This window comes from Asparagus officinalis, chromosome 5 (genome assembly GCF_001876935.1).
Source record: "Asparagus officinalis chromosome 5, Aspof.V1, whole genome shotgun sequence".
Classification (NCBI taxonomy): Eukaryota; Viridiplantae; Streptophyta; class Magnoliopsida; order Asparagales; family Asparagaceae; genus Asparagus; species Asparagus officinalis.
Window position 1 is genome coordinate 31,646,502 of NC_033798.1, and position 26,835 is coordinate 31,673,336.

The 26,835-nt window shown below is 37.7% G+C and overlaps 1 protein-coding gene and 2 long non-coding RNA genes across 5 annotated transcripts; all 3 read right to left on the minus strand.

Moving 5' to 3' along the window:
- Positions 16,651–18,661, minus strand: LOC109843297. The gene is made up of 5 exons (XR_002247626.1): positions 18,583–18,661; positions 17,737–17,835; positions 17,539–17,642; positions 17,279–17,369; positions 16,651–16,810 (listed from the first exon to the last, which is right to left on the minus strand). It is a non-coding gene; the product is annotated as an uncharacterized LOC109843297 (long non-coding RNA).
- LOC109843295 (RNA polymerase II transcription factor B subunit 2-like) lies at positions 18,662–20,377 on the minus strand. Of its 3 annotated transcripts, XM_020412225.1 has the most exons (6): positions 19,934–20,351; positions 19,661–19,766; positions 19,510–19,555; positions 19,374–19,433; positions 19,038–19,106; positions 18,662–18,742 (listed from the first exon to the last, which is right to left on the minus strand). In XM_020412225.1, the coding sequence occupies exons 1-6, from the start codon at positions 19,938–19,940 to the stop codon at positions 18,674–18,676; spliced, it is 357 nt and encodes a 118-aa protein (XP_020267814.1). In that variant the 5' UTR covers positions 19,941–20,351; the 3' UTR covers positions 18,662–18,673. The 3 variants fall into 3 exon arrangements, 2 of the variants coding, with proteins under 2 accessions (XP_020267814.1, XP_020267815.1); XM_020412226.1 differs by lacking the exon at positions 19,661–19,766 and having other exon boundaries at positions 19,934–20,343; XR_002247624.1 differs by lacking the exons at positions 18,662–18,742; positions 19,661–19,766; positions 19,934–20,351 and adding exons at positions 18,769–18,908; positions 20,362–20,377.
- On the minus strand, positions 25,700–26,498 carry LOC109843296. The gene is made up of 3 exons (XR_002247625.1): positions 26,362–26,498; positions 26,118–26,195; positions 25,700–25,910 (listed from the first exon to the last, which is right to left on the minus strand). It is a non-coding gene; the product is annotated as an uncharacterized LOC109843296 (long non-coding RNA).

Genomic DNA, 26,835 nt, shown 5'->3' on the forward strand with positions numbered 1-26,835 from the left:
GTCCGAAGGAAGTTCCCGAGATGACAGAACCCAGTAGCAGTCTTAACCTTATGGTGGGGAAGCAGGCCACGGCAGAGGATGAAGACCCGAGAGAATAACTCTTTATTTTGAAGTTGCAGGTTAAGACTAGCTTGGTTGATGCCATAGTGGATCTAGGGAGCTAGAAGAATTTGATATCCGAAGCCTTGGTTCAGAAGCTGAGATTAAAGACGGTCAAACATCTGAAACCCTATCCTTTAGGGTGGATTCAGAAGGAGATGGGATTGAGTATGGTCAACCAGTGTACTTTAAGATTTACACTCCACGAGTTGTATATTGACGAGGTTACATGTGACGTTATTTCGTTAGATGTTTTCCAAGTGATACTGAGCAATCCTTATTTATGGGATAGGTACACGATCTATGATAGGCGAGCCCAGAAGTATACGTTCATCAAGGATGGCGAGCAATTCATATTTCATTCGTCATCTCTTCCACAGGAGATGAGTTTAGTGATGGTAACACGGGCGAAGAGGCTAGTGAATGCGAGCAAGAAGTTTGTATTATTATTCATTAGACCTTATGAGGAGCAGATGAGTAAGGTGTGTTTGACTATCTTGAGCAAATTTCAGGAGGGAGATCTTGACAGGTTGAAGGCCAAGTATGCGGACTTGTTTTCGAAGATCACGGGACTACCACCATGACAGGGTGTGGATCATAAGATTATGTTGACCGATGAGAGTTCCTTACCGAATATAGGTCTATACCGCACATCTGTACAAGAGTCTAAGGAGATCAAGAGGCCAGGTTCAGGAGCTTTTGGAGATAGGAATGATTGTGCCGAGTTGTTCACCTTACGGGTCTCTAGTATTATTAGTGCCAAAAAATGGACGCTGGCGTATGTGCATGGATTACCGGATGCTCAATAAGATAACCATCAAGAATCGCTACCCATTACCTTGGATTGATGATCTTATGGACTAGTTGGAGGGAGTGAGGTTCTTCACAAAGTTAGATTTGAAGTTTGGTTATCATCAAGTGAGGATTCAGGAGGATGACACTTGGAAGACTGCGTTCAAGACCAAACAGGGCCTGTTCGAGTGGTTGGTGATGTCGTTTGGATTGTGCAACACTCCGGCTACCTTTATGAGACTTATGAATGATTTGTTATGACCCTTTATAGAGGATTTTATGATAGTTTACCTCGATGATATCTTGGTGTACAGTAGGACCTGTGAGGAGCATATTGTTCATGTCGAAAAGGTGTTTGCAGTGCTGTAGAACGAATAGCTGAAGCTCAATGGGAAGAAGTGTGAATTTGGGAAGAACGAGTTAGTGTATCTCGGCTTCATCATGGGGGAGGGGCCAAGCGGAGGATAGATCCAAGTAAGGTGGTAGTGATCACGAAGTGGCCATCGCCTAGAACAGTGACGAAGGTGAGAAGCTTCATGGGGGCTTGCTAGTATTTGCGCAAGTTCATTCGGTATTTTTTGACTTATGCAGCACCTTTGCATGGCTTTACAAAGGTGAAGGTTCAGTTCGAGTGGGGGAGGACGCATGAGGAAGCTTTTCAGTTACTAAAGAGGAAAATCTCGGAGGCACCGGTGTTGGCATTGCCGAATTTGCAGAGGACCTTCGAGTGGTAGAGACCGATGCTTCTAGTTATGCTATGGGCGTTGTGTTGATGCATGATGGGAAGCCGGTGGAGTACCATTCAGAGATGTTCACGGGTGCTATTCAGAAGTATCCCACCTATGACAAGGAGTTTTATGCACTTTATCAGGCAATCAAGCATTGACGGGTGTATTTGTTTGGAAAGAAAGTGGTTATGCACTCGGATCATAAGCCATTGGAATTTTTACATGCCTAGACGAAGCTGCAGCAGGCACGACATATAAAGTGGATGTCCTATTTGATGGTGTTCAACATTATCATTAGGTACAAGAAGGAGACGACGAACAAGTTAGCTGATATGTTATCTCGTCCACCCATAAGGGCTCTCTTGGTAGCGACATGTATTCAGCCATTGGTTCCTTTGGAGTATGTACAGATGTACACATCTAGCAGAGACTTCACCAGTGTGTTCGAGCAGGAGAAGGCTGGTCGAAGAGGGGAGTATGAGATTGGTGAAGATGGTTTGTTGTATCATGGAATGTCGCTTTGCATTCCGTAGGATGGCGACAGATTGCAGTGGATTCGAGAAGCACGTACATCACGTGTGCAAGGTCATTTTGGAATTTAGAAGACGCTTATCAATCTACGGCACCATGTCTTTTGGCCAAAAATGTTGGAGGACACTACTAAGTATGTTAGAGGGTGTAAGCTATGTTGCATATCGAAGCCTTCTAATAGAAAACAGAGATTGTATCTACCATTGCCGGTACATTCGAGACCGTGGTAGAGTATTTCTATGGATTTCTTAGGAGGACTGCCAACGACCAAGCGTGGGCATGATTATCTGTTCATTATGGTGGACCGGTTTAGCAAGATGGTGATCTTAATTCCTTATAAGAAGATTGTGACGGGAGCGGGTGCGGCGTAATTGTTCTTTGAGCATGTGTGGAAGCACTTTGGGTTGTCAAATTCGATTATTTCGGATCGAGATAGCCGGTTTCTCGGGCATTTTTGGGATTCTTTGTGGAGATTAATGGACACTAGATTGAAGAAGAGCACGACCTTTCATCCACAAATAGACGGACAAACAGAGGTAGTTAATCGGACTATGGTACACATGTTGAGAGGATACAATTCCAGGCATCCCAAGACTTAGGATGAGTGCTTACCATATCTTCAGTTTGTATTTAATCGGGCTATTCATGGATCTTCGGGGAAGTCACCGTTTGAGACTTGTTATGGGTTTTTACCTCCTAGTCCATTCGATCTCGTATTTTCTAGTGAAGCTACGGCTGACGGCAAGGAAGGGAGTGAAAGACAACGAGCTCAGCGATTTCTGGAGAAGATTGCACATATTCATGCCACGGTGGAGGCTCAATTAAAGAAATCACAGGCTAAGTACAAGGCAAAATATGATCAACATCGAGTTCCTTGTAATTTTGGTAAAGGTGATATGGTATGGTTGAAGTTGAGTAAGGAGCGGCTAAAGGGAGAAAGGAAGAAGTTAAAGCCTATACGATATGGTCTGTTTCAGATTGTTGATCAAATTAGTGACAACGCCTTCAAGCTGGATTTTCCACCTTATCTAGGCATGTATTTGAAGATCAACGTCGAGTATTTGAAGTTGTTTGAGCCTCCATTGTCGGATGATGAAGATGATGACAAGATGATCTTACCGCATGTTGATGACTTGTGGTTTGATAAAGAAGAACCGTTCAAAGAAGATTGCATTTTGGAACGGAAGGTGACTACGACGAGACACGAGACGAAGGAGTTATTTTTGATCGGATGTCAAGGTCAGATTCCTAGCAAAGCCAGGTGGTTCAACAGAGAAGGAGGGGCTCGCAAGTTCCCTTAGCTACAGTTCTAACTTGAACGAGACGTCAAGTTCCTAAAAGTGGGAGTCATGATACGGGTGTATCTTCTTCCTTACTTCGGGAGCTTAACGATCCTCATGGGAGCTTGACGATAGATGATTCTCATGGTATCTTAAGAATAAAGATGTGGATGAAGTCGTTGAAGGCGGCAACGTCTAAGAGTACAGGAAAAACTACAGGAAACACTTTGGACTTCCAGCGGTCGACCGCACGTGACGTCGCGGTCGACCGCGAACGTGCACAGCTCAGGAAAAGTCTTTGGACTTTTCGCGGTCGACCGCGATGGGTTCTGCGATCGACCGCTAAACCCTGTATTCGATACTGAGTTTCCGTCGTTTTGTCCGGTCGACCGCACATGTTTCTACGGTCGATCGCGAGTCCGGCTGGGCCAAACTTCTAGTTTCCTGTTCGCTTTAGGTTTTGTATTTGATATATATTAAAACACAACTTTTCTACGGTTTTCTAACTAGATTGGATTCAGAAAGAAGATCAGAGAGATTGTTCTTTGATCTAGAGAGATTGTAAGAGAGGGATTTGTAATCTATTATTTATCATAATCTAGAGAATGTATTTTTCTTCGCCCAACTCAATTCTTTGTGTGTTTTTCTATTGTCTTTTTCACAACCCACTCTTGATAATTTCGCGATCAAGGTGCTCGTTCAGGGACTCGTATCAGAAAGCCTAAAAACAGTAGCACTCAAGCTCACAAAAACAATAAACTGAACTCATCTATACAAGAAAACCCTAAAAACAGTAGCACACATATATGCAAGAAAATGCTAAACAAGAAACTGATTGCAATAGCCGACCCAACTCTTCAAATCCTAACAAAATCAAATTGAACTTTCAACAGACACAAGAGAGGTTCATCTGTGAAAGAAGCTTCAACGAGAGAGAGAGACACAAGGAGGTTAGGAATGGCAAGTGTTTGAATCATCGGTCCATCCAACATCAAGGCATGCTCAAAGATACAAGGACGAGTCCAATATAAAACAACGGCCAAGATATAGTACAACAAAAATAACAAAGAATCTGGAGAAGAGCCACATAAGGAGTAGAGGTAATAGTATTGACAAACTAACTCAAGACATGAGCAATATCCGAACATCTTCTAGAAAGATAAACTTCGGATCCAACAAATTCTAGGTATGAAGTGCGCGATGACCTTAATGCCCCAAAAATAACAAAGATTGTCAAAGATCTTTCATCTCAAAATTGATTCAAAGGTAGCACTTCAAAGAAGTAATGATAGAAAAATTACTCCCAGTAATAATCATGTCATCAACCGAGAGTAGGACAATGACCAAAACAATGCTGCCATCAACATAAAACAAGAGAATGACTATGTTAATGGACGATAGATATAATTAACTAGACTCAATGAAACCTATGTGAGAAAAAGACTATCAGAAATGCTAAAACCAAGCCTGAGGAGCCTATTTGATTCCATATATAGTACACTAAAGGTGACAGACATGTATTAGAAGAGGAGAAGTGTCACGAGACGGTTGCATGTAAGCTGCCTTGAGAAAATTATTTTTAACAACTATTTGATATCTTCTAGCCATAGTTGCATAACTCCCGGTATCCTTTCGAAGTTTAGTACATTTTTTATGAACTGATTCCCGAGACGTTTGAAAATTAATTCTCTTTCGTACACATGTTGGCTCTCCAAATTACGTATCAGTTACAAATATGCAAGGCACAAATCTCTTTACACGCAGATTCGCAAGGTGCAATGTGATGCACGCATCCAAGTGAAACGAGGCCCACACCATACACATAGTAGACAAACAAGCATGAAGGAACATAATTATGAGTTTTCACATAAAAATGATGTCAATAAACTTAACTTATAACGCAGATATGTAGGGCTCAAAGTCCCTTTATCGCAAGGTTCAATATGATGAGCGCATCTGAGTGAAACAAGGCGCTCACTGCACATACAATAGAAAAACAAGCATGAAGGAACATTTTTATGAGTTTTCACAAAAAAATATGTCAAAAATACTAGCGTATCACTCAAGAAGAAGCTTACCCCTGAATTGTGTACCCAAATGCGTACAACTCCCTACATAGATTGTGTCATGTAACTACGATTGCAACTCAATTTTTACTGTTCATATACAGTAGTTACAGCTCACATGTAGCTAATGTATAACTTGTGTAGATTTAATATTTACTTGTAGATATACTAGGTATTAACATAATTAATACAATGTGAATGTGATCTCTTTTTAAACTGATACCAATTGTAACATGGTACTAGAGCTAGGTGTAATGTCACCATACTGAGTAAATACAAAGGAAATGACATCAGAATACGAATTAAGTTCATGATAAAATGAATAGCAGGAAGAAAAGAGAACTTCGGGAGAAATACGAGTTAGTGATATATTGATACAGGAGATCAAGTATTGGACGAGACAAGAAGAAAAGCACTCGTGTCGACTCGGACTTCAGATTAGGAAAGAGTCCTTTCGGTTATTTCCTTTTAGATTAGGAAAGAGTTCTTTTGGTTATTTCCTTTTAGATTAGGAAATAGTTCCTTTTTGGTTATTTCCTTTTAGATTCAGACTTTTTTTATTAGAGTTAGGATAGGTTTAGTTGGCTATAAATAATAGTTCTTTTTGTAAATCAAGCAATTAACTTTCAATTATTCAATCAAGAGAATTGTTCTCCATTGTTTTTCTTCTCAAGTTTGAGAAACCTAGGGCTTGTGGATTCAAGCTTGTTTTTTTACTTGTCATTGTCAGGGCTCGTCGGCATAGGAACGATATCCGATCGGCCTCCCCGTTTCTACATCTGTATCAAGTGGTATCAGAGCTTTGACTTCAACATCCTCGACAGTGGCAGGTGATGGGGAGAAGGAACTTTCTCTACATGATCTTTCTGCGAGGATGGATTCTATGGATGGAAGATTTGGCACGTTGGAGGCATCTCTTCAAAACCTTCAACAAGCCATTGAAGGACTTACCCTTTACCTCAACGATGGGAATAATTTCACCGTTGGTCTTCACCTAAGTGAACCCAGAGTTAGGTTACCCCGACATGCATCCATGATTGAGGGCGACAATGTGTCGTGTATTGTTCAACGACTCCTATGCGCCCAGAAGACTCCAGATTCATCACAACGACATCAAATCTTCTTTTTCTAGGTGTTCGGTCAACAACAAGGTGTGCACCCTCATCATTGATAATGGAAGCTATGAAAATATAGTGTCAAAGGCCTTGGTAGAACACTTGAAGCTGCCGACTGAAGCAAAACTCGTGCCTTACACCATCGGATGGATCAAAAAAGGCCCCTCTATGAAGGTGACCGAAGTATGCAGCGTACCACTATCACTAGGCAAGACTTATAGTGATTCTATTGCTTGTGATGTTGTGGATATGGACACGTGCCATGTATTGTTGGGACGGCCATGGTAGTATGATCTTGACGCCAAGTATGGCGGCAACAAGAACGAGTACTCTTTTGTGTGGATGAATAAAAAGATCATCCTACCACCTATTCCACCCTCTCCAAAGAGTCCCAAAGATCAAAAGTTCAAACATATTTCTCTTTGTAATAAGGGAGAGTTTCTAGCCGAATCGAAGGAGTTGAATCAAAGGTTTGCTTTAGTTATTAAAGAAAAAGTGAAGACTCTCGTTGAGATCCCAGAGAAGATGAAGTCACTGGTTAAGGACTTTGAATTTTTGGTTCCTGAAGAGCTGCCAGAGGGTCTTCCACCCATGAGGGATATTCAGCACCACATTGACTTCATCCCGGGTTCAGTGCTCCCTAATCTCCCTCATTATCGCATGAACCCGTAGGAGAAGAATGTTTTGCATGATACCATTGAGAAAGCCAATGCAAAATTCAAGGCGCAAGCGGAAAAGAAGAGGCGACTCAAGGTCCTCAAGAAGATCAACGGTAATGTATATGTAGTGGATCTTCCAGAAGGAATGGCTATGTCAAAGACATTCAACGTGGCGGATATTTCTGATTATCATTCTTCAATCAAGTTGTATTCGATGATGCGAGCTCAGAGACGAGTTCTTCTGAAGAAGGAGGGACTGATACAGGAGATCAAGTATTGGACGAGACAAGAAGAAAACCACCCGTGTCGACTCGAACTTCAGATTAGGAAAGAGTCCTTTTGGTTATTTCCTTTTTGATTAGGAAAGAGTTCTTTTGGTTATTTCCTTTTAGATTAGGAAAGAGTTCTTTTGTGTTATTTCTTTTTTTATTAGGAAAGAGTTCTTTTGGTTATTTTCTTTTAGATTAGGAAAGAGTTCCTTTTTGGTTATTTCCTTTTAGATTCAGACTTTCTTTTTTATTAGAGTTAGGATAGGTTTAGTTGGCTATAAATAATAGTTTATTTTGTAAATCAAGCAATTAACTTTTAATTATTCAATCAAGAGAATTGTTCTCCATTGTTTTTCTTCTCAAGTTTGAGAAACCTAGGGCTTGTGGATTCAAGCTTGTTTTCTACCTGCTATTGTCAGGGCTCGTCGGTATCGGAACGATATCCGATCGGCCTCCCCGTTTTTACGTCTGCGTCATATATTGAGCATACTAATCATAGGATTGCGATCCCGTAGGGGATTGCAACGACGAGCCGTTTTGAGAAGTTGGTATAGTCATAGTGGGACATTAACAGGAGTACCCTTCTACAACGGTAGTGATGTGATATTACGCCAAGCTCTAATACCATGTTATGATAGATATTGTTTTGGAATGAGAACATCTTCACATTGTATTGATACGACTAATATCCTGTATATGTACAAGTAGAGATTGAATATACATGAGCTGTATATTAGTGACTAGTGTATATGAGCAATCAATTTAGGTGTGAGTTGTAATATATCTTAATAGCTACACATTAGCTAAGTTGATGCATCATCATCTTTAACTTCTAATGATGTAACAACTGCCAGGTTTCATTAGTTATGTGATTGTGCTTTGGTGATTCCTAATGATATCCCTTTTCAAGTGAAACCTATTGAAATATTTCTTCTCATAAGCTCTCACTTGGTTTCTTTTATAGGTGTATTGCCAAGATATTTTAACTCAGAATGGTTAGTGGCACACTTCGGGTTGCATGAAGGTTCTCAGTGCGTTATTGCTTTTGGCTATCAGAAGAATACTTTTGTTATCCTGGGGATGGATGGAAGGGATGTTCATCCTCACAAAGTATAGTACATAGTTGTCTTGGGCATATTCTAAAATGTTTTAGTTCTTAGTACTCTTGTTTGTATATAGTCCTCAATATTATTGGATGAAAATATATTGCGCACCTACTTATTAGAAATATGTTTGTCCAAGAAGCGAAAATAAGAAAGATAATTTAGTGAAGTTTGTTTTACCTTCTATGATAACTTAATGAAAGTAAAAATTTTGCAAGTTAAATATTTGAAGTATCATTTTATGTTGCTCAATTCCTTTTGCTAGCTATTTTAATTATATGAGCTTCAATGCCATGCATTCCAACCGCCCATGACCTTCACTGAGAATTTGGTTTCCTCTGCTATGGCTAAATTTTGCATATTAAACTAGCTTAAGGCCAAAGCTCGCAGCCATCCTCTGCTTTGGTTTGATAGTGTTGGCCTTCTTGTTTTGATGATGATTTACAAACAATTTACTACTAATGTTGTTTGTCTAGTGTTTGTGTATTCCTATGTACTGTAGACAAACAACGTTGTTGGAGGATGGATGGAATAGAGCTTCAACGATCATATTCAAAGGAGGTTGGCGGAATGTCGGTGAAGCTTATGCAATTCAAGTTCAAGATCCAAGTTTAGCTTCATCCGCAACGTGTACCAAGTTGAGCTACAATGAAGATCAAGATCAAGCTTGGATAATCTAGTTTAGATTTATATTATGTGTGTTTAATACTCTAAGCTCAATTATCTATACACACACATCTATTGGTTTCTTAGTATATATATAATTATATATATATATATATACATAAGTTTTGGTTTCTATGCATATATATAGTTTTATATATATACATACATATGTTTTTGGGTTTTCATGTTTATAAATATGAAATCACATATTTCATATTTACTATTGTGTTTTTGAAAACATTGCATAGAATATGCAATTTTGTGAAAATATGGTATTCATTGTTTTTGGACTTAACAATAATCATATACATATTTTATTAAGTCTATATAATCATTGTGCAAAGTTTCAAAACATGGTTTAGCCAAAATATCAAATTTCACATGTTTACATTTTCGTGTTTTGAACTATTTTGCAAAATGATGATTTTTCACAAATGGGAAATGCAATTTGGAAAATTCTTTTTGTAATATGTTCATTTACATGTTTATATACATTTCCCAAAGTTTCATTATTTTTGGACTTCATTTGTTATTTTTAACATATTTTCCAAAGCCTCAAAATTAGCTATTAAAACCTGTTTTTCTGCATATCAGTTTTCGGTCGACCGATCCGGTCGACCGCTCGTTTGTTCTTTCATCAGCATGGTCCAGAGAGTTGGTCGGTCAACTGATGCGGTCGACCGAGAGCTCCATCGGTCGACCGCACCGGTCGACCGCACCGGTCGACCGACGATGGTCCAGAACTGCTTCTTCGTGTTTTTGCTCTCCGTCGGTCGACCGACGAAATTTCCGGTCGACCGACAATAGATCCGTTGCTTTTCCAACGGCTATTTCCTGAGCTGTTTGCTGGGGCTGTTTTTATCTTTTGTTAAGGGTTTTGACTGAGATTTAGAGTGGGTATAAATAACCTATTGCTGCTCTCTTTCAACCTAACAAGAGAAAAGTTTTTAAGAGGTTTATAAGTTTTGTTTAAGGGTTTAGTGTTTGTTTAAAAAAGCTTTTAAGCATTTACAAGAGTTTGATTTGTGGAGCAAATTTCACAAGAGCAAGTGGAGATCATCCTTGGTGTTTGAACATTCATTCTTCTCCCTCTCTCTTGTCATCTATAGAGAAGTTTTCTTAAACTCAATTCTAGCATTTTATAAGTTTGTTCTTAATTTCATAAGCTAGATTTCATATTGAGTTTATATTGTTTTATCTCTTTGATCACACACAACCTATTGAGCTTATAGTATTTACATTCATAGTATAATTTTGGGTTGTGGGTTTGTGACTAGGAGTTGTGCTTAATTGAGTTCTCACCTTGTTAGAGAGAACAATCATTTGATTTATATTGTAGCTTATTGTGAGATACACTTTGTAATACACTTGTACACCGAGAGAAGTGTGTGGTGAGAGACGGGGTCGAATCCAAGAGGAGTGGCGTCGGTTGACGTGCCTAGGGAGAGGTTGTAACCGAGCACTTGAGGAGGAGGACACGGGCTAGGACCAACACTTAGTGTGTGAGGTGTGATTACATAGTGATTGTATTGTGAGGTGTAAACGTTGTTCGGGTGAACGTAGAAAACCCGGTTGTGATAGTGGAGATCTCCTCGAGGTGAGGAGCGGAGACGTAGGTCGTGGGGACCGAACTCCGTAATCATATTGCTTGTTTGTGATTGCATTGGCGCACTTCTTTTATGTTTATATTTTTATCATATAGGATATATATCTTGTTGTTTATATTGCTTATCCTAGCTAATATATATTGTTGTATTTCATACTTGCTAGGATAACGTATTAATTAGTTTTAATTGGCATTTTAATCGGATTAGATTAGCATAAGACCCTAATCACCCCCCCTCTAGGGTCTAACAATTGGTATCAGAGCTTGGTGCTCTTTGATTTAAGGTCTAATCGCCTTGAGTTAAAGATCCAAGTTATCTTTTTGTGCTAATCTTGTTTTGATTGCATTTGTCTTGCTTGCACATATATATATTTATCATGGACATGAATTGTGCAACTTTGTTAGGCTATGAATCAAATGTTGCTCCTAAATTCATTAATTTTCCCTATGTACAATAGGCTTCCAGATTTAAAATATTTGTGCAATCTAAAAATATTGATTTATGGAAAGTTATTGATAATGCTTATATTATACCCACTATGAAGAAATCCAAGTGGAGTAAAAATAACAAAAGATTATTTACCATGAACAAGATTGTGTTAGAATATATGTTTAATGCACTTGATTCTTATATTTCTAACAAGCTTGCTCATTTTGATAGTGCTTACAAATTGTGGATATTCATAGAAGCACATCATGGTAACTTGGAGGAGATCCAAAGGATTCCGGCGGACTCTTCCTCAAGTAATATTGGAGCTTCATCATGCACACGGCCACTAGGCGATAGCCCTAGTGAGGTTTGCGAGTTCGAACCCGATAATGATTTATCTAGTGATGAACTTGCTTGTGCTAGTAAAAAATTATTGCATGCCTATAACAAATTGCATAAAGATTTTATTAATTTACAAAGCAAGCATGAGGATTTGAAATCCGATCATGAGTTGTTAGCATCTAAGTTTGAAACTATTTCTAATGAAAATGTGATCCTTAAAGAAAACAATGAAAAATTAAAATTGGATCATGATTCTTTGCTTTCAAACTTTGCTAAGTTAACTCATGAAAGAGATAATGTCATGCTAGAAGTAGTAGCTATTAGAAATGATTTTGATAACCATACATGCTCTACTTCTATTATCAATGATGTTGTGCATAATGATGATTTGAATCTTGTTAAGGAACGCATATCATGCTTAGATTCAACTTTAAAAACATGCATTGATAACCATAAGAAACTTATGGACAAGTGTGCTAAATCTAGTGCTACAAAATCACCTACACACTATGCACACTTGTATAGCAAAGTTTACAAGTGCTCCATTTGTGGTCGTAAAGGCCATTTAGCTAAACTTTGCTATGATGCACAAAAACATAAGAATATTAATCCTTCTTGTGCATCTCATCAAGTTTCTTCATCACATGTACACACACATGCACCCATTGCTCATCATAAGCATGCTCATGTGTATAGATCATTTGAATGAATATTGTTTTGACCATGTTAGTGCACCATATGTGCCTAAGAGGGTTCATAACCCTAGGGCTTTGAGCTTAAATGATAGGGGTCATGTCCCTAAATCTTTTGGTACCAAGAGTTCTTGGGTACCAAAACAAATTTGATTTTCAAACTAAGAATTTTAATGTTTTTATCCTTCTTATCTTGGTTTTGAAAATTATGCTTTGAAATCTTTCTATATGAAAACAATTTATAATTGATAGAATCTTTTGTTTTCATGATTATTTGTTTTGTTTTGATGAGATGTTTGTTCTTATATAACCCTCCGGATTTATTGGGTGTTTATTCCCAAATCTTGTTTACCGGATGCTAAAATTTTCATATGGGTTGATACTAGCTCAAGAGCTAGTGGTTACCTCTCTTGATTTTTTTTAAAAATCAATGATGATTTGGTTTCATATTTTTTACTTGTGATTTATGATTTCATTGGTTGATTTGTTTTCATTTGAAAACCTTTACACGATTTTCATGTTCCTTTTCTTTTGATTTCATAAATCTATTTTTGATCTTTATGTTTGTGTTAATGAGACACTATTTTCATAATGACATATTTATATGTGTTCTTATTATCTTCATGTATGTGAGTAAATTTTTAGCATATTCATGTATGCTTGCTCATATATATGTTGCCATGATCTTCATTGCATATATTCTATATGGCTTTTTGATAGGGGGAGCAATCCCTATATATATTCTTTTTACACTCACCTATGCTTATTGATAGGGGGAGCTTTCGCTCTCTTATTCTTTTTGTCCCCTTTTTGATGTTGTCAAAGGGGGAGAAATATTGTGAGTATATGTATATTCTTTCTTGTTTATATGCATGTGAATTGTAATTTATATATTCATTTCGTTTCATGCATATATCCTTTTTGTAAATTGTTTGTCATCATCAAAAAGGGGGAGATTGTTGGCCTTCTTGTTTTGATGATGATTTACAAACAATTTACTACTAATGTTGTTTGTCTAGTGTTTGTGTATTCCTATGTACTGTAGACAAACAACGTTGTTGGAGGATGGATGGAATAGAGCTTCAACGATCATATTCAAAGGAGGTTGGCGGAATGTCGGTGAAGCTTATGCAATTCAAGTTCAAGATCCAAGTTTAGCTTCATCCGCAATGTGTACCAAGTTAAGCTACAATGAAGATCAAGATCAAGCTTGGGTAATCTAGTTTAGATTTATATTATGTGTGTTTAATACTCTAAGCTCAATTATCTATACACACACATCTATTGGTTTCTTAGTACATATATAGTTATATATATATATACATAATTTTTGGTTTCTATGCATATATATAGTTTTATATATATGCATACATATGTTTTGGGTTTTCATGTTTATAAATATGAAATCATATATTTCATATTTACTACTGTGTTTTTGAAAACATTGCATAGAATATGCAATTTTGTGAAAATTCTATATTCTTAGTTTTTTGGATTCAATATCAGTTTATACATGTTTTACTAAGTCTACAAAAACATTTCACAAAGTTTCAAAAGTTGGTTTATGTCAAAACATCAAAATTCAAGTATCTCATATTTTCATGTTTCGGACGTGTTTTGAACTATTTTGCAAAATGATGATTTTTCACAAATGGGAAATGCAATTTAGAAAATTCTTTTTGTAATATGTTTATTTACATGTTTATATACATTTTCCAAAGTTTCATTATTTTTGGACTTCATTTGTTATTTTTAACATATTTTCCAAAGCCTCAAAATCAGCTATTAAAACCTGTTTTTCTGCATATCAGTTTTCGGTCGACCGATCCGGTCGACCGCTCGTTTGTTCTTTCGTCAGCATGGTCCAGAGAGTTGGTCGGTCGACCGGCCCGGTCGACCGAAAGCTCCATCGGTCGATCGCACCGGTCGACCGACGATGGTCCAGAACTGCTTTTTCGTGTTTTTGCTCTCCGTCGGTCGACCGACGAAATTTCCGGTCGACCGACAATAGATCCGTTGCTTTTCCAACGGCTATTTCCTGAGCTGTTTGCTGGGGCTGTTTTTGTCTTTTGTTAAGGGTTTTGACTAAGATTTAGAGTGGGTATAAATACCCTACTGCTGCTCTCTTTCAAATATCCAAGAAGTTTTTAAACAAAGTGTTTAAACAAGGGTTTAGGGTTTTACTGTTTGTTTAAGTTTGGGTTTCTGTTTACAAAGGAGGAAGTTTTCACTGCAGATTGAGGGATTCATTCTCAATCCCCTTCATCCTCTTCTTTGTGTTCTTAGAGAAGTTTTCTAACTCTTTTCTCTAGCAATTTCATTATTGATTTTCATATTCTTATTATTGCTAGTTTGTTAATTGAGTTAGATTTTATTTTACTCATTGTTACACACACCCACATTGAGCTTATAGTATTTGCATACATAGTATAGTTGGGTGGTGAGAGATTGTAACATTGAGTTGTGCTACATTGTGTTCTCATCTATTGTAGAGAACAAATTTGTTGTATTTACTTTGTGAGTGTTGTAAGGTTTTCGGTGAGCTAGAAACCGAGTGTGTAGTGAGGTTTTCGGTGAGCTAGAAACCGAGTGTGAGGAGTGACGTTGATCGGTGAGCGTTGAAAACCGATACTGTGAGGTGTAAACGTTATTCATTTGAGTGTGTTTGAGTTTGTCATTGGCGCATTTGCTTTTGTATTTATCTTATATCGCCAATTGTACATTGCTCATTTATTTCATCCACTATCTAGTTCATTTTGTTTACCCTTGTGTTAGTTTACATATCCTTGCATATATCATATTGTATATCTCTTTGGTAGGATATATCCCTTAGTTCATATTGCTTATCCTAGCTCATGTAACTTGTTATATTTCATACTTGCTAGGATAACTTGTTAATTAATTTTAATTGGCATTTAATCGGATTAGATTAGCATAAGACCCTAATCACCCCCCCCCCCCCTTAGATGGTCTGGTGCTAACTCCGTATATAGTATCTTCCCTAAGGCTTTCAATCTTGCCTTCTCCAATGGATGCAACACTCGATCCCAAGGCTTTTCGTTAGGACAGACTTGGCATTGGCACACCATTCTTAGAAGAGGCATCACGACAGAAGAGAGATATAATATCGCTGCTCTGAACTCTCATCTGGAACCTCTCTCTTGTAAGCTCATTTCTTCTCCTGATACTCTCTGGTGGCCTCTTCATCCTTCAGGTCTTTTCTCTGCGAAATCTTATTACTCAGCGCTAAAATTTGGAGGCTTGAATTCTAGATATTTTAACTTCATATGGAAATCTCCTAACCCATTGAAAGTCAAAGTTTTCTTTACTAGGGCCAATCTTGTCTCTAAGGGATGGAGTGGGGACCCAAGATGTCCATTCTGCAGGTTGGAAGTAGAAAACCAGGATCACTTGTTTATCAAATGCCCTTTGCCTCCTCTATCTGCTCTTCTCTCCTCTCTAGCTTCAATGCAGCTACTTAGCCTCATCTCATGACCGATCTGATCCTCCTCAGTGATTCTCCTATCATCAATCGTGACATCAGAACTATATGGAAAGTTTTGCCGCCATGCTGTTGCTGGTGGATCTGGAACAGTCGCAACTATCTTATATTTAGAGATGTTCAGCCTAATTCAGATCATATCACTACCACATATTTGCTCTAACGCAACGGTTTATAACTGTCGCATTAGCATCTAAACCGTTGCAATTGCTCAAGCGTAATGGTTATCAAACTGTCTTCATTGCTGCCGTTGCCCTAGCCATAAGGCAGCGGTTGCAAAACCTAACGCAACGGTTTGCTGCCGTTGCCCTAGCCATAAGGCAGCGGTTGCAAAACCTAACGCAACGGTTTCTAAGACAAGGCTAATGCAACGTTTTTCACAAAATGCAATGTTTTTTGTAGCGGTTTACTGATGCCTAATGTAGCGGTTCCATACACAAAGGCAACAGTTATTGCAAATGCAACAGGTTTTGACGATAGTTTCTTGATACCTAATGTCGCGGTTTCGTACACAAGGGCAACGGTTTTTCCAAAATCAGGGACCAAAGGCAACAGTTGTTTTGTAGCTAATTCGACGTTTTGCTTTGCTATGGCAACAGTTTTATAAGGCTACAGCAACAGTTTTATAGGGCTATATCAGCACTTTAAAGAAATTTGACCAATAAGCAAACACAATTACGTAAACCAAAATAAAAATGGAATAAGAACACACTACATTAAGATATCATCAAAATAAAAAATAATGAAGCATTCATATGTTTTAAGCCCATCATTCAAAAATAAGTAGTTACAAGACAACTTCAACCCATCAAAATATGATCAATTCACAACCATCAAAATATGATCAATTCACATGTACAAGTCTGTTCTAAAAGATTCATATATCAAAGACATCTTGACCGCATTCTCCTATTTAAGTCTTTATATCCCCTGCAAAAAATAAAGAAACGTATCAAATATCATGTAATCTTCACATTAATTTTGGGTACTATTTGTATGAATCGAGAGTGGAGGAAACCGTGATCTAAATAAATAAATAAATAAGGAGTAGAGAAGACCCAGTTCTCTTTAATAATGTACAATTTTAAGATTTGAGTAGCAACAAATTATTAAGTTTTCACAACTCGGGCATTGAATATTTGGGAGTTCTTTTCTATTTGGGTTTCACTTCTATGTAGTAGTACAACTTTGTATAACTTTATTTTGATGTTGCCTTTTAGTGCTTTACAATGCGTCTGAAATTTCTAATTCAACTCTTTTTTCTTCTTCTTCTTCTTTTTTCCCCTTCTCAGTTTATGTACATCTGCCCACATCACTGAGCTAAGCTGCTGTTGTCGGCGAAAACATGTCAAATGTGGATTATGTGCCTAAAGCTTCAAAAGAGAGGCATGTTTGTACCTCTAATTTGTTCTGCCTTCAGCACTAGAAAAGGCTCTGGATGGATGGCGACTCCGAAGGAAGCTATTCTTGGGATGTCCATATTGTTCTTCTGCAAGCGTAAAAGAACATTGTATTAGAGTCAGCGTCGGAGAAAAAAATTTCGCCCCTGTAATAAGAGTGTAGTCTTGTGTCTGTTCCCTTGTTCTTCGAAAATACACCTGTAATTACCATACCTCATACTAGAACAAGTGATTGTGATTGCTGGATCAGGAACATACCTAATTTCGCTGTTTTTCCCTTCAATAACTGAAAGTCCTCTGCATATCTTAAGCTCCGCTATTAACATAAATCAGGGCAGCAAATAGTACCCGAAATTGATATTCTTTAGCAAGATAAGTTAGCAAGATAAGTTAGCAATATATATTAGGAAAATGATAAAATAAAAGAATGTAATGAAATCAAAAGAAAGTAAATACCTCTCCTTTTCCAAAAATAAGCCTAGAAGTCCAGATAACATTTTCCCCAGTCTCTTGTAAAGCAGGAAATAGGACATCCTTTTGTTTCTTCAACCAACACTGAAGTAAAGCAAGCAATCAGAAGATGTCATCTGATATGTGATGAGCAATGAAGCATACTCAGATAGCAATATTTATCATGCTTTGTACACCAAGTACATGTTATCAAAGGATTGCAAAAAAAAAAACAGTAGCATGAGAACCAATAAATAGTAGCATGAGAACTTATTACCTCTAAAGATTTGGTGGTCATACTTCAATTTTGAGCTAAGTTCAAACCAAATAAAAAGATGAAATTGTCGGGGTGTATAAACATTTAGAGGTGGTTATATGAATGCATCCTTCATGTCCATGAGATTTAAGATGGTTCACACTAAAAAATGTATCGCATGAATGAAAATTAATGGTCTATTGGAGTTGAATGTGGCATGCTACTCTATTCTATGAACGTGTCCACAGTCTAATCAAAATCAGAAACCAGTGGGGGTAAAATAACAAGGGTAAGCAAAACTAGAGCAATCTGCTTGTAATAACACCTAATCGAAGCAAACCCAAAACAGAAAATAAGTAGCTAACAGAAAGAATACATGATTTAAAGTACACTAAACAACAAAAACATGCAGGTGATTGTCCCTGAACTTCTTTGATTCTGTTCAGAAAATAACATTAAGAACTGATGGCTGAAAGAAATTTACAACGAAAAGCCAAAGGCACCAAATCATGGGGAGGAAGAATTAAGGAATAAATTTGAGCAATACCATGTCCTCTGATAGATAACAGAACTTAAGTGTAAAATACAAATCTTACCTGTTCAGAAGTAATTCCCTTCTCAAAAGCATTGTCTACACTTTCTTTTGTTATAGATCCAGCAATAAGGTTTGGAAGTGTAATTCCCTTCTCAAAAGCATTGTCTACACTTTCTTTTGTTATAGATCCAGCAATAAGGTTTGGAAGTTGATACTCTATCCTGCGGCACAAACAGTATCAGTTACAGTTTGTCCAAATACTAGTCAATGTCTGCACATGCATCCCTAAGGGCAAAATTGTCATATCAAGTTTTGTAAAATTCTCTAACCGTTAATTCTTGTGACTTTCTTCACGCTAATGTAGCAATGCCATTTTATCCCTAAAAACTAAAAATTTTATCCCTATTTAGTTTTAAACTCACTAACTCGAGAAGAGATTTTGCTTATAAATCTAATACATTATATATGTATATAACATGAAGTAACTTCATAATGAAAAGCACATACAGTCAATACCTTGCCCATGGTATGAAAACTAAGCTCAAGAAGAAACAATATCAGATCTGTGGGGTCCACGCCACAATCCTTCAAACAATGAGCAAAAACCAAAACATTAGAATATAGAAAAAGTACATTACACATGCACACAAACAGTCACATAAATGTAAGCATGCATACGTCCATACATGTATATATGTATGTATAAATTAATTAATGCATGAATAGTTATACGTGTGCGCATACATAGGTACATTGGACCAACATAAATGCATGTGTATAAGATGTGCATAGATAGATAGGGCATCAACTGTGTCTTCCCCTTAAAATGGAATGAGTGCTAGAACTTCTTACCTCAGAAGATGAGATATACTCCCCTACTATGTACCACAGTTGGGCATTGGTTTCCATCAGCTGTTTAAAGAAACAACCATAAGGTAATATCAAGGTGAATAACGAACTTATTAATGAAGTTTTAATAGAAACAAACCAGGAACTGAAAACCATACTTAATTAGCGTCGCAGCTTCATTTTCCCTGCATGGCATCAACACTTCTAAATGTTTCATGAATGTTTACGTATTAAATATCTATATGCTGAGAATCCACCAACTTGAATAAGGAAACTTAGAAGCAGAGAACCTTAAACTCAAAAGACCTCGCTGAAAAACTCGTAGCATAGAGGACCAGAAATTCGTTAACCTCTCTGCTTGAGCTGAGCTTATGAGTTGCAACAAGAAACACTGGTCTACCCCAAGGTGAAAGAACACTATTATCCTTAGGAACATAAAATATGAAGCAGATGGTCCAAACCATATAACTTGGAATAGAGAATAAGATGCAAAACCATTGGAAATAGTGACATCCTTAGCGAGTAATATATAAGAAAAGTACAGGGAGGGACAGAGAGAGAACCTCCCATTGCTCAAGGGCATAGGACTCTAGCTCCTCCAAGCTAGGCAATCTCCCTGTAATACTAGAGGACATTGGTTCTCTAGGTAGAGTTGCACTGCAATAACATAAAGAAATAGAAGTAAATGATTCTCTTGATATGAATGCTGTAAATGTTCCAATACCGTGCTCATTGATGGTAGACTCATATACTAAATTTATTCCAATGCTTCTTTGGAGTCTTCTTGTGGTTAATATTAGTCAAAATTTATCAGTGTCATTTTGGAGTGCTTAAGTATTTTGGCTAGTATGAAAATCAGAATTAATTTATCAGATATGGTTAAGAAATTAAGCTATTATTGTATAAGTTCCAAAAATCCCTTGACATTTTGTTAAGTGATTCTTTGCATTAAATAGTATATAATGTAAAGGAGAGTAGGGATTGTTTCTACAAGAATTTGGGTGATCTGCACGCACTGACATGGCAGGCTCAATTTTAGCAGTCCAAGCAGCAGAATTTGGACTGAGCCAATCCAAGTGTGCAACCATATGTTTTCAAGGACTACAATGATTCTACTGGTTTGTACAGAATAAACTGCGCATGAAGGGACCAAAATAAAGTGCATAGCTTTTGCTGCAGCAAATCAGAGAGGTAATTCCAAATGAAAAGCTTAAACATTGATTTGCACTATGGAATTTAATATCTCAAGGGATAAAATCATGTTTTCATTAACAATGTTTGGTATTGGCATCCTCTTACCAGAAGAGGAATCTCGCACTCAGAAAGGTTAGATATTAATCACCTTCTTGCTCTGTTAGCTTCATCCAACCTCAGTATCTCCTCTACTCCGGATGAGCTTTGGTGGCCGCTCCTTCCATCGGGGATTTACTCAGTTAAATCCTTCTACTCCTTTGTCAACTCCGGGGGCATCAAATCAAAATTCTTTAGTATGATTTGGAAATCATCTATTCCTATCAAGGTTAAAGTCCTATTCTGGATCATCTCCAATAAGAAACTGAACACGAAGGCAAATTTGATCCTTAAGGGCTGGACTGGGGACCCGAGATGTTCTTTCTGCCTATCTGGGGTAGAATCTCATGATCATCTTTTTATTAAATGCTCTTTTGCTCGCACCATCTGGTCCTTCATCTTCCCCTCTCTTCCCACAAACTGTTGGCCTCAGACTATGGAAGAGCTGTTTGTGTTCCACAAATCTCCCAACCTCTACAAGGATATTAAATCTATCTGGAAGATCCTGTTGCCCTGCACTTGTTGGTGGATCTGGTTCAGTAGAAACACTCTTATTTTTAAGGATAGCCAATCTAATCCAATTCATATTGCTTCTAATATTGGGAGATATACAATATTTTGGGCAGGTGCCGAAAAGGAGAGATTGGCTAGGAGACTCCGTAGGGCTGCATCAAACATCGGACTTCAGGAGCTTGCCAATAAGAATGTTGATGCCTCTGGGGACTACTTTTTCCCAAGTCCTCCAACTCACGCTTCACCATAATTCTGCTGGATATGGGATGCCTCTGGGGACTACTTTTTCCCAAGTCCTCCAACTCACGCTTCACCATAATTCTGCTGGATATGGTTACTTCCCCTTGTGTTGGAAAAACTGATGTTGTTTTCTTTCCTTATCTAAGTTGTTATGTCTTCTAGTATGCTACTATCATCTCTAGTATGTAAGTATGTAATATGTGCCTTCTAGCTGTAGTATCGCTGCGGGTTCAGTTTGGTAGGTGACGACATATGTCCGCTCCCTATCTGCTCCACCCTCTGCGATTCTTCACCTAGTTGTGATGTCTATCTGTAATGTTTTGGTTTTCAATAATATCCTCATATGAGCAGGGCCTCAACCCTGCTTTTTCACTTCAAAAAAAGAAGGTCAAAATCAACTTCAATAGGCAACAACTTCTGAAACTATATGATGCACAGATGCATCCAAGATGTTCCCATCTGTACGGGTCAACATGTGTGCATTGGTTCTTTCACTAGTTTAATAAGAAAAATTACATAACAACCAAGCTTGTTCAACTATTTACAGCTAGTTATGAATTTTGCTCAATAATAGAGCAATCATGTATTATTTCAGTTTATAATACATGATTAAAGTACACTAAACAACAAAACATGCAGGTGATTGTCTCTGAACTTCTTTCCTAGAACTCAGAAGAATGATCCTAATCTCAGAATCTTGAGCTCCACACCAAAGTTTCCTTTACAGGTCCATATCTAAGTTAACAATGTTCCGCATTTATATGTCAATTGAGCCTTCCGACTTATCAGCCCCATGCTGGTCACAAGTGAACTCTTATGTTTTAGGAATAAAGATGGATTTCTGAATATAATCAATAAAATATGCCACATGTCAATTGCTTATATGAACCCTTTCTTGGCTCAAGAACATAAGATTATACTGATATTAGGTATGACTTATAAAAAGTGATATATAACATTATCTTCTTTGTGATGATAAGGATTATATATAGCATACAAGTTGTCTGCAACTCATTTAATTGGGGAACATGACTCAGATACACATCATAACAAATTATCAATTTTTTTGGGACAAAACTTGAGAAATAAAAGTGATATATAACATGCAATAACTAAGCGGGTCATTGAAAAGATTTCATATACATCATCACAGATTTCCCGGCTAATTTATATGCTAGTCAATAACTTTAAAAATCACTAAATTTAACTAGAAAAATCAATTTGAACTCAGAAAGCGGTAGTGCGAATTGAGAAATCAAAATATCGTGAGAAGAGATAGGTGGAGCAAACCCTAGAAAGCTCCCGTTAGCGAGATCTGGGCTCGATTTCTGGAGCAACGAGAGTAGCTCAACGATGAAACGAACGAGATGAAAACGGCGATGAAAGTAAATGGACTCCGGCGAGGACTGAAAATGGCGACGAGACCAACGAGAGTAGGTCGACGACGAGCGAGAATGACAACAAGCTCGAAGATGATATCGGAGAGGAGATTGGAGATGAGATCCAATATGAAAACAGTGACGAATTCAGTGATGAGATCGCCGATTATATGAAGATCTTGGCCACGACGATTTTAGGGAGCGGATTTTTTTGGCTCGGCGGCGATTTTAGGGATTTGAGAGAGAGACAGATTTCCTTTAAGCGGTGCGGTCAAACTATGGGCTTTACTAAAGCTCTCCAAAGGCCACTAACAATTATTAAGCCCAGAAACAATTATTAGACCTATGGCAACATTTTATATTAAATGTTGTATTAGACCCTGAAAACCGTTACGATAGATATCTAACGCAACAGTTAAAACCGTTGCGCCTTAACCGTTATAATAGATCAATTATGTGGTAGTGTATTGCAGCTAATGTTGCTAGATACTCTCTCTTATGGGCAGGTGCACACGAAGATAGGATGGCAAAAAGGATTTTCAAGGTAGCGACTAAACTGAAGTTCGATGAGATTGCTAAGAAGAAAGCTGCTGATGAAGTGGGAGATAACTTCATTATGAACGTGGTGGGGTCTACCACGTTGGTTTGTTTCCGCGTGATTAGCAAGCAGGCCCACCCGGTTGTGATTCAAGCTATAAATATAGCTTTGCATCATGCCCTAGTTTTCTGTGCAAGGTTGGGTCTTTTCTTTGACGGCTGCAGCAAAGAGGAGAGGCAAGGAGTCCTTTGTTTTTGATTGGCGGCTGGGAAAAAGCAATTGAGCAGGAGGTGTTTTGTTTGCTTTTGCGGCTGCAGCAGGAGCAAAGGCAGAGGGTTAATTTGTTTCGGTGTGCAGTTGTTTTAGGGTTTTGTGCTCCCCTTTTGAGAGAGATAATTGTATGAGGGATTTGAGAGTTTGTGTGAGGGTTTAGATTGAGTGATTGTAAACCCCAGTTGTATCTCTCCCTCTAATAGTACATCTCCCCCTCCTTGCCCCGTGGACGTAGGCTATTTGCCGAACCACGTAAAAATTTGTGTTCTTGCCGAGATTTGTAATAGCTTGTAGGATCCCTCGACAGGTCAGTCCTAGAACTGATGAGAGGAAGAGCCGATATCTCACTTGGTTGAGATATCCGCTTCAGATTCTTGTTTCCTTGGTGAGACGGGAATTCTTATCGATCTAATCTCTCTTGTTGTGCTGCCGAAGTGCTGCCGAAATTTCCGCTGCGCACAACAAGATCCAATATGAAAACAGTGACGAATTCAGTGATGAGATCGCCGATTATATGAAGATCTTGGCCACGACGATTTTAGGGAGCGGATTTTTTTGGCTCGGCGGCGATTTTAGGGATTTGAGAGAGAGACAGATTTCCTTTAAGCGGTGCGGTCAAACTATGGGCTTTACTAAAGCTCTCCAAAGGCCACTAACAATTATTAAGCCCAGAAACAATTATTAGACCTATGGCAACATTTTATATTAAATGTTGTATTAGACCCTGAAAACCGTTACGATAGATATCTAACGCAACAGTTAAAACCGTTGCGCCTTAACCGTTATAATAGATCAATTATGTGGTAGTGTATTGCAGCTAATGTTGCTAGATACTCTCTCTTATGGGCAGGTGCACACGAAGATAGGATGGCAAAAAGGATTTTCAAGGTAGCGACTAAACTGAAGTTCGATGAGATTGCTAAGAAGAAAGCTGCTGATGAAGTGGGAGATAACTTCATCACTGATTAGTCTACTCTACGTGTGTATTCTTTTTGTTCATGGAGTCCTACTGTGGACTATCATCAATAGCATCAGTGTGTTCTTTTGGTTTGTAGAAGATGTAGTTTTTTTCTTTTTTTTAGTATATAGTTTTGTCAGTTTAGTAGTTGTTTTCATGGGGGTCAAGTTTGGTAGGTGAAGACTACATCTTCTACCTTTCGTTACTCTTCTTCTCAGAGTTTTCTTTCTTTCTACGTCCGTTTTGTTATGTAATCACTAAGATACACTGGTTAGTCTTTTTAATTATAAATGTATATGAACAGGAAATCTCTTCCCGTTTTTAAGTTAAAAAAAACCTAAATTCTCGCATAACAATAGATCTCTTCAATTAGTTATATCCTTCGCAGTTGGCTTGTTATGTCTACCTTACTACTACATATTTGCTCTAACGCAATGGTTCAAAACCGTTGCGTTAGTCATGGAACCGTCGCCCTTGAGCAAGTGCGGTGGTTCTCAAACCGTCTTATATGCTGTCGTTGCCCTACCTCTACCGTAACAATTTTGAACTATATTGCGACAGTTTCTTGAACCGTTGCCCCCGCATCTAACGCATCAGTTTTAACAGGCAAGCAGCTACAGTAACGGTTTTAATAGGATATTGTTATGGTTTTGATAGAGCTACAGCGACAATTAGAGCTATTGCAACAGATTTAAAAGGCCTAACGCAACGGTTTTAGTAGGCTATAGCTATGGTTCTGATAGAGCTACAGCGATAGTTGGAGCTATTGCAACAGTTTTAAAAGACCTAACACAACAGTTTTAGTAGGCTATAGCTATGGTTTTGATAGAGCTACGGTGGCAGTTGGAGCTATTGCAACAGTTTTAAAATACCTAACGCAACAGTTTGGATTGAGCTATCGCAACAGTTTTGATCGAGCTATCGCAGCGGTTTTGATCGAGCTATTGCAACAGCTCTGATTGAGCTATTCTTGGTTTCCTACGTCAAAATAATATAGTATTCAATTACCTGGACAATCTTTTTAAGAACATGGCCAAGTCAAATTTTAATACACAATATAAAAATGAAAATGTTGAGCATAATCAACCATAATGATAAGTGCCAACATATATCGGTATAGTATAAAAACTATAAAGTATTAAATCCACACTACCAACATTTCAACTCAGAAAATATCATACCGAACTAACATTCAAACAATGTACATTAACATTTGATTACAAAATATGAAACTTCTCGATCAAAGATTATATTCTCTATTTGTTTCCAAAAACTTGTTCCTCAATGTCAAATACTTACTAGGAACCTGTCAGTATCAATCTCAATCTTGGCTTTCATCATTTCTGTACCTGTGTAAATTTCCATGAATCAGCATAATTTTTGCAATGATGATAATAAAATTAGGGAAAAAAGATGTTTGAAAAGGAAGTTAAGAGAACATATTGATCCATGAGTACCAGAAGCGTGATGAAAGGAGCAAAAAATTCTCAGTTTCAGAATTAATACAGATACACCTGCAAGTGTACTAAAATCTGAGAAATATAATGAGGCCGTACGGCGATCATCTTCCATCATCACCCATCTGGGAGTTCATCGGTGGTCTCTATCTGCTACTAACAAATCTGATCGTACACCTAAAAACAAGTTATAAACATTGTACATAAGAATCATACGAAGCGAAATGAAACAACGAAAACTTACAGGAGAAACTAATATTTTTCAATGATAAGAAGTTTCATTAAAGAAGTTAGGAAGATAATCATATTAGGTGTCCCAACATCGAGGAATACATATCCTCACCTCTCTCTTCTGATAGAATCCGCACTCGCTTGAACATTCTCAATTCTCTGTGGCGTTGAAGTTCATGTCAATTTCATGTGACAATATTTGATATTTTCACCTTATTAAATCACCAAGAAAATGCTCTCTCTATGGAGTGAAAAAAAAAAGGTAGGGTAGTATAAAAAACTAATTGGAGAATATATCATGTATCAATTAAGACAAACCAAAGTAAAAATATGAATGAATAGCATGCCACAGGACCAACAAAAGAGCTTACAGATTAGATACGTGGAATCCAACATCAGCATATTACAGAAAGAATCAATATCCCCACACACACGCACACAAAAAACAAAAACAAAAACAAAAAACACAAAAAAAAAGAAAACAGGCGGACCCAGTACGAACACCAAAAACAAACAGCTACACAATGTACTGAATTATATGAGAAAAATAGATGGCTATAGTTTGCTCGACAGAACTTAAAAGGAG

Coding starts and splice junctions, on each gene's coding strand:
- LOC109843295 (XM_020412225.1), bottom strand. Junction 19,556..19,660: donor CGAGGTCTTTTGAGTTTAAG/GTTCTCTGCTTC, acceptor GATGCCATGCAG/GGAAAATGAAGCTGCGACGC. Junction 19,434..19,509: donor AGTATGGTTTTCAGTTCCTG/GTTTGTTTCTAT, acceptor TTCTTTAAACAG/CTGATGGAAACCAATGCCCA.